The 8,101-nt window shown below is 38.3% G+C and overlaps 1 protein-coding gene across 2 annotated transcripts; it reads right to left on the bottom strand.

Annotated features, from left to right (window-relative positions):
• Positions 1 to 1,310: 1,310 nt before the first annotated feature.
• Positions 1,311 to 7,906, bottom strand: LOC129241538 (transcription initiation factor TFIID subunit 2-like). Of its 2 annotated transcripts, none has more exons than XM_054877930.1 (10): positions 7,783 to 7,906; positions 7,581 to 7,635; positions 7,292 to 7,455; positions 6,084 to 7,233; positions 5,527 to 5,975; positions 5,039 to 5,451; positions 3,187 to 3,397; positions 2,733 to 3,128; positions 2,094 to 2,667; positions 1,311 to 2,030 (listed from the first exon to the last, which is right to left on the bottom strand). In XM_054877930.1, the coding sequence occupies exons 1-10, from the start codon at positions 7,836 to 7,838 to the stop codon at positions 1,818 to 1,820; spliced, it is 3,681 nt and encodes a 1,226-aa protein (XP_054733905.1). In that variant the 5' UTR covers positions 7,839 to 7,906; the 3' UTR covers positions 1,311 to 1,817. The 2 variants fall into 2 exon arrangements, with proteins under 2 accessions (XP_054733905.1, XP_054733906.1); XM_054877931.1 differs by having other exon boundaries at positions 1,311 to 2,027.
• Positions 7,907 to 8,101: the final 195 nt, after the last annotated feature.

Raw genomic sequence — 8,101 nt, 5'->3', positions numbered from 1 at the left:
CGATAACCGCTTAAGCGATTTTGGCCGAGTTTAACAAAGTGCGCCAATCGTTTCTTTCTCGTCCTAACCGGCGCCAGTTTAACACGTTCCCTGTCCGCTGAGCCACATATGGTTCAGGAAACGTGCGCCTGATAAGCACTGATACGTTCCTGAGCCATATGTGTGTCAGCATAGAAAAAGTTCCCTGAACCACATGTGTTTCATGAACATGCAGAAGCAAAAATGTCCCTCTACGCTCATGGACCTTATGTGTTTCAGGTAGAAATACCCTACATCCGTTTTTTTTTTTAGTTATTATTACTAAAGCTATCCTATGACTACAAAAAAACAAATTTTTTAAAAAACTTTGTTGGACTTGTCGGTCAATTTTGCATTTTTGTATTGGGACAGGGAACGTGTTAAACATCAAGTGAATCCAAGTCCTGCTCCACCTGATCTTTCCAACGCAGAGGAGGTTTTCCTCTTCCACTACTACCTCCAGCTGGTACACATCGAATACTTTCAAAGACGGAGCGTTTGTATCCGTTCGGACGACTTGGCACAGCCAACGAAGACGCCGGATCTTTAATCGCTGCGTTATGTCTATGTCGTCGTAAAGCTCATACAGCTCATCGTTCCATCATCTGCGATATTCGCCGTTGCCAACGTGCAAAGGTCCAAAAATCTTCCGCAGAATCTTTCTCTCAAACACGCCTATCAACTTACACTCTCATTTTATCTTCGGGCCGTACGAAATATTCAAATAAAAACTAAATAAATAAATATGTGTACATATGTAAAAAAATTGCTTTATTTTATGATACTTGTGACTCGTTTCATAGGCCTCACCACGAACTATATGATAAAATGGTATTGTCTAAAATACGGCTGTGAACATCCAGTGTACGCAAGCATTTGCTCTCTTTGATTTTGATCTTAAAATCTTAGTAAACATCTGAAACATACAGATACAGATACTTCGTTTGCAAACTCAGTAATTTTGCTCTTGGCCCTGTACTCATTGGTTCTACTCCACCTGAACTGATTCTTAATTCATCATGATCCATAATTGTCTAAAGCATCCATAATTACCATGTCATCGGCTCATCGGCATATGCCACTATCACCCCTTCCCCATAAGTATAGGCATGAATGAAATGTAAATTCCACCATCTTCGGGAGTACGCCTACCGAAGTTTCTCGTTTCTCCTGTTCGGACGGAAATTCTTATTCACATACACTTTTCTATTTCAAATTATTTATTAGGTAAGCATAAACTTTTTACATATTCCGTTACTCAGCAATTTTCTTCATTAAAAAAATATGCATCCTTAATTCTTTCACGAAAACATTTTTATTGGAACAGGTCACCCCATTCGTCATAAAAAACCATTCTTATTTAATATGCATACATTTATCGAAAAAATAGTTAAAAGTACGAAGTATTTCGTAAAAGCCCACTTATTTTTTCAGTTTCAGTTGGCTCTATACTGCACATTTATTTATGATTAATTTTATTTGTATGTAATTTTTAATATAATATTATATTAAATATATTAGTACGCATATATTTCGAGTAAAACGAAACACGACGTTCAAGTAATAACTACATATGCAGAAACTTGAAAATTAACAGTAGTGAATTTATAGACATATATTTTGCAATGAATTTTACAAAATCTTAGTTCAAATTTCAATTAAATAATTATTATATGTACTATTTGTATATTGTAAAAAACTGCCACTAGAAAACTGTAAACTATACGTTTTGTTTGTAATTTTAGCAAATTACTATATATAAAAGAAAATTGTAAAAAAACATATATTTTATATCTTATTTACATAAAATTCAGCATTGGCGGATTACTATTTGAATTGCTACTATCTGCTGAACTGAGAGTTTCAGGCGTGGCTTCCTTTGCCTGAATGCGTGAAATGTTCGGATCTTTTTTATCTTTACGCTCGCGTTCCTTATCACGTTCCTTCTCTTTGTTGTGCTTGTGTTTATGTTTGTGCTTGTGTTTCTTTTTGTCCTTCTTCTTCTTTTTCTGCTACAAAAGTGTGAAAAATATAATTGAAAAGGGTATTTTGATTAAAATTATACCGACGCATACCTTCGAAGCACTCTCCGCCTTAAGTCTACTCTCGGCATCTGTTTTGTTGGTCTCAAGGCTGCTATCTGCTTTCAATATAGTAGTCTCGCCAATATCGATAATTGTTACAGAATTATCATCATCTTCGAAAATTTCACTCTTCAAACGTTTCGCGTCAGGTGAATGTACTGCTGCTGTGTCAGGCTCTTGCTCAGCATTAGCCTTTATTTGATTTTCGCCTGACTCCGCCTTCATTGCAATAAACTCCACCTCCTCGCTTGCTTCAAGTTTGATAACCTCATTGCCTACTTCGAATGCCTCGGTGGCTGTGCGTTTTATTGACGCCGTGCGCTGCTCCTCCACAACATCTACCACTTTATCTTTCTCCTCTTTAATTGGCTGCGCTGAATTTGTATCATTATTTGAAATGGGATTAACTGCAGCGGAGGCTTTTTTGGTGCCTTCTTTGATAATTTCTTTGTACATGTTGTTGACATCTGCCGACTGCAAGCATAACGGCCGTTTGGTGCCATACAAAGCGTGATATAAATCCACCATATCACAACGCAGTTTGGTATCGAATGCCAGTTTATTACTGCGAATTACAATTTTATTATTTAATATTTTCCTATAAATATTATTAAACCTAATTATTCTCACTTCATATTCGCCCACAATCGTTCCACTAACTCTGGACGATCCAAACGGCTACTTCGTAGTTCACGCGTAAATGGTGGATTATCGATTAGTAATTGAGCGAGCGCATGCCGTGCCGCCGGATCAGGATCTGTTTCGAGTAATGTAATCAAATGGTCCAAGTCTTCCCACCGACCATCCACCTTAACGAAATCGACCAAACACTCCATAGCTGCTACACGTAAGTCTAAATATTGGCCATATGCAGCATAACAACGATAGATTTTCGGCAGCGAAGGTAAGTGACCACATTTTTGTAATTTGCGTATCACTTTCAGACATGAAACTGAGACCATATATTTGTATGACGGCAGATTCTTCTCCATATTAAGTAGACGTGTGACTTCTTCCAGTACGAGCCTTGAATATTTTTCAATTAGTATAAGCAAATTATTTAAAGAAAGTTAGTTTCTTATACTTAGCATCAGCTGAGAGGCTGTCAGAAGTGATGGGTGTGCCACGTAGTGCGACTGAAACCACTGGTGTAATAGAATTGCCCAAAGCATGAACTAAAGCGGCACGATAATAAACATCTGAGTAATGATTACGAGTATTATCGTTGTATTTAAAAAGATCCAATAGAAAGCGTATGACTTCCGGTGGGCAAATGCCATGGGATGTGCGTAAACCTAAACAAATTAATAACACCATTTTTTGAAAATAGCATAAATAGCACCCTTTTTTAAATAAATATAAGTGGAACGTGGCGGGCTGAGAAACTTGGACATGTTGAGAAACACGTATATATCCATCGTGCGGAGTAAGTTCGACATGCTACTACAGGTGTCCAAATATAATATGAGGTAGAAAATCACGCTTTATAGACACCACACGAATAAATCTCATATGCCAAAGTGATTCTAGAAAGGACTCGTTTAGTATCGTGAAGGCACTCCGCCCCATCAAACCTACTCTCCTAACACTCCTCTCCCTCTGGACCAAACTTGCCGGAACAGCACGTTTCCTAGGCCTACCGTTTGATGAGCTAGACGAAGACGACCGGTAGCTACATTGCACTTCAAAGTTTAATAAGCTGCTACAACAACAACAACCAAAGTGCATCTTACAATTTTAATTTCTATTCCGAATGTAGACATCTTTTTTTAACAAATGTGCTCGCAAAATTTCCATTAACACTTCGGAATTGCTTTTAAGCCTATAGAAGTGATTTGTAAAATTATTTTAGGCTATGGTGCCACAGTGCCTATTTTGGAAATTTTGAATTTGGGCTTTAATATACGCAATATATTAAATAAAACATAAAAACCCCCTATTGGATTCACATCTTCGAGTCATACTTTTAATTTCTGCCCAAGTTGTCGAGGTAATCGGCTGATTTAACGAATTAGCCTTGAGAAAGGCTACCTTTGAGTTTTTGTTTAACTACTGTCCAAACATTTCCAATAGGCGACTGTGGAACCAATCCAACATCTCAATCCCATTTTGGTGTTTCCACTCTACACACATTCGGCTTCAATGCTTGGGATCTTTGTCTTCTTGTAGAATCCAAGGTGGACTAGTTCTTCCAAACATCTTCGAAGCTGACGGTAGCAAAGCCTTTTGGTAATTTTTTTCATCAAAACTGCATTCGAATTAGCGGTTTAACGGAGAAGCAGTCCCGAAAAAACCTTAACTGGACGCTTAACAGTTCGTTGAAGTTGTCTATTAGTTCATTAGGCCCGACGTATGCCACTATTCGCCCAAAAGGAAGATTCATCCGTTAATATTACGGCTGCCATATTCCGTTCTGAATTTCCCTTAGCTCATGCAAGTCTTTTTTCAATGCGTGATAGTTAGAGTAACGGTTTTTTTTTTTTTTCAATATGCTTCAAATTTGAGGTCTTATGCACGTGAACCTCATCGAATCGTACCTTTGGACGCATTTACAGTACTTTTCCTTTCCCTTTTTCCAACGATAAGTTTGGCAAAGGATTCGATGACCTTTTGATCTTGCTTTGCAGAGGTGTATTTTTTGCGCCTCGTGCTGGGCCCAACGTTCTTAACTTCGGTTACCATTGCAACCTTTTATTTATGATTCATATGATAAATTAAATATCATAAATTATGAACGTCTTCGACTTCTTCAAATATTTTGCTGCAGTTGAATTTTGCCCGTCACGCTTCTATTAGACATACTGTATATACTGACATATACATATATATAGGGTTTAGAACAAAACTCTCAATAATAGAATTTCATGCCGACAAAAACTGCCCGCTCAACGCCCCTTTTTACGTTACACTAATAGAAGATGTTGTTAAATACTTACCGGCCATTGCGACAGGTATAACTTTTTGCAAAAAGTATAACTGGAAATTGGCAAAATTATTTTGTTTAATTATATGAGGCGCACTGAATGAGCCAAAGAATTTTCGGAAAATATTCAACATGGCTGGGGGACCGCTCCATTGAGTAACCATTTGGTTGGCCACTTTGGTAAGGCAATGCGCTGCCTCACAACGCACTTTATAAAAACAGCGTTCATTCTCAATTGTATCCGTTAGCGCAGAACGCGTTGCATTTGTTGGATATTTCTCCAAGGATTTTATAGCCTCGAATTGCGCAGTCACATCACGCTCATGACGCAACTGATATTGCCACTGAAAATCGGGTTGTTCTATATTCAAATCACGTATTAAAATCATTTCCGGGTCTAGACGAATCCAAAGTACCGGCGAATCACTGCAGAATTAATAACGAAATTCGTTAGCTTATTTATCCAGTAAAGAAAAATGATTTTAAAGGACGATTACTTACTCCATTGCGGACAAATCCATATCGACTTCTTCGCCCGTACATAGTGGAATTTTTTTCTTTTTATTACGTCGACTCTTCGAATGGCAAGTAATATCTGCCTTTACTACGGTATTCTCAATCTGAAGCATATGCTTGAAAGTGCCATCCAATTCCTGTAACTGCACTAGCAATGGGCCATTATATTTTCGCACGCCACGTTGGTTTACGAAATCTTGTCGTATTTCCAACTCAATAGTGTTACGTTTGCGATTGAACACCGACGTAAAGGAGAATTTCGCATGCCCGCCAGTGCGCACCCATTGATCCATGAATACTGACATATCCTTGCCAGTTACTGTGAAAATTGCTTTAATAAATATATTAGTGGATATGAGCAAATGATGCCATAAGCCAGAGCCAATCTTTGTCACTGCCGCATTTGTAGCCAACACCAATTGTTTATTGAAAACCTGAAAAGGCATTTTTATAATATAATAAATGCAATTATGATGTAAACAAAATTATAATACATTTATGCACAATTGTGCGCTTGTGTAAAAAACAAATTTTGAACTCACTTGTATAAGCAACTCTTGTCCGATGCGGTGTTCCAGCATACGTATTACCAAATGAGCCTTACGCCGCATAGCCTCAACATATTTTGGTGAAACAGTATGCAAACTTTTTATTGGAAAATAATGCACAATTTCCGTTTGCTTACTGGTCGAGCTTGCGGGATTTGTACTAGAGACTGGTAAAGGTGCCGGTGGCTGACTGCAGTCAAGTATAATTCCACCATACTGCTCCTCGTATCGTACTACACGCGCCAATTCCGACTGAACCCACTCCCGATACTCATTGTTACCAAAACATTTTCTTGAATATAAACCACACAAGTACTCAGCAATGCCTTTGGCTAACCAAGTATCAGACCAGTGATGAGATGTAATGAAACAGCCAAAGAACTGTTCCGCAATGGCACGCGACATTAAGGTACGCGTTACATATGTTTGATCAATGATAGCAATGGAGTGCATTAGATGGACAGAAGCTATGCTTAATGTCGCATAGGCACTGATGTCTGTATCAAGTTCATCTACAAAGACCTGTTTGTAGCAAGAGAATGGATAACGCGTGGAAAGAGTTTCTTCAAAAAACTCAAAAGCTTCGTGTAAGTAGCGCACCGTGTTCTTTAAAAGTGGCAAAAGCTGTGGTAGGCAAAAATGTGTGACCTCATGCATATGAGGATCCACGTAGATCTCGAAGGGCCCAACAGCAAGTGCGATATTTGGTGCACATACAGGTGTTGTGAGCGAATAATGAAATGTTTTACGCCTCAAATCTGGAGTCATAACAACTTCAACAAGTTCACCACAAGATACGGCGGTTAAGTGTTTGTCCACGGTGAATTCGAGCTTCCAGGTGCAAGGATCTGCAAAACTATCAACGCAGGGAAACCACAGACGAGTTGAATTTTCGTATGCATAGGTGAACATATGTGCACTGTTGGGCTGCGTTTCGTCCTCGCTAGTTGGTGGTATGACGAAATGTATACCTCCCTGTGGGTCTTCCATGGAGAATTCTATGCCTATACGCAAACCGCGTCCTTCTTGGATCATATGATAACCTTCCGGTGGTATTTGTATTAATAGTTCGCCGGAGTTGACATCAGGATCCGTTTTCTGGGCGGCAGATAAGTGATTTTTGGAATATACATCCAGAGAGCGCCTTTTGAAAATTGGATCAAGATTAATATATTTATTTCAAAAAAATAATATTATCTTACACTTTCACATCTCCCTGACAGATATCCATGAATGGATCAAAGTAGTAGAACTCCGCTTCACACACATCATTTAATAGTATTCGATAAATCCGGCATTGTTTTGCATTCAGCCTTATGAGACGTAAATTTTCTTTGGTGGGCACTATTGTCAGCTCTACAGCACCCTGTGAAAAATTTATTTATAAGTTACATACATGAGCACGATTATTCCGTGTTAAAGGAATGTCGCTGGTTTGAGCCCGCAAAAAGCCATACCAATGCAATAACAACAAATTGTAAACCAACTCACAATTAGACTCTTCCGCTCGAAACTGATACCCGTCAAGCTCACAATTTGATGCGCCGTACAATTATGAAATGAGAATTAATACGAAAGAACCTTATTAGAATACAAAATAACATATTTTTACTGTATTTGATCATGCCGACACCGGCTCATCGCCTCAAATCAGCGTTTATTTTGTTATCTCTTCTATTAAATGGATACTTATAATTTAAATGGGCGCGCGGGTACATCTTTAGTGTCTTGTTTAGGTTCACTATCCATTTTACAATATTTTGATAAAAACTACTTATAATTTCGACATTTCACTGAGCTGAAAACTTCTCCGGCGTACCATTTATTTATTTCTATTTTACAATTATCAAAATACCAGCTGTTTAAAATGGTGGCGAGTATAATAAGTACGCAAAGCCCACACCAACTAACTGCTATGGTGAAAAAAAATGTTTGAGGGGAACTCTGGCTGACACGTCGCTTAGGATACATTTTGTGTAGCTCTTGTGGTAATTCAAAAATAGCTGCAAAAT

This window comes from Anastrepha obliqua, chromosome 3 (genome assembly GCF_027943255.1).
Source record: "Anastrepha obliqua isolate idAnaObli1 chromosome 3, idAnaObli1_1.0, whole genome shotgun sequence".
NCBI classification, from domain to species: Eukaryota; Metazoa; Arthropoda; class Insecta; order Diptera; family Tephritidae; genus Anastrepha; species Anastrepha obliqua.
This window is presented reverse-complemented; position numbering and strand designations above follow the sequence as displayed.

Bases quoted from the DNA above. Each gene is read 5' to 3' on its own strand.
- LOC129241538 (XM_054877930.1), bottom strand. From the start codon at position 7,838: ATGGATAGTGAACCTAAACAAGACACTAAAGATGTACCCGCGCGCCCA. The intron at 7,636-7,782 runs ATAAGTATCCAT...TCATAATTGTAC, and splicing joins CCCGCGCGCCCATTTAAATT to GGCGCATCAAATTGTGAGCT. The intron at 2,668-2,732 runs GTGAGAATAATT...TGTAATTCGCAG, and splicing joins CGATTGTGGGCGAATATGAA to TAATAAACTGGCATTCGATA.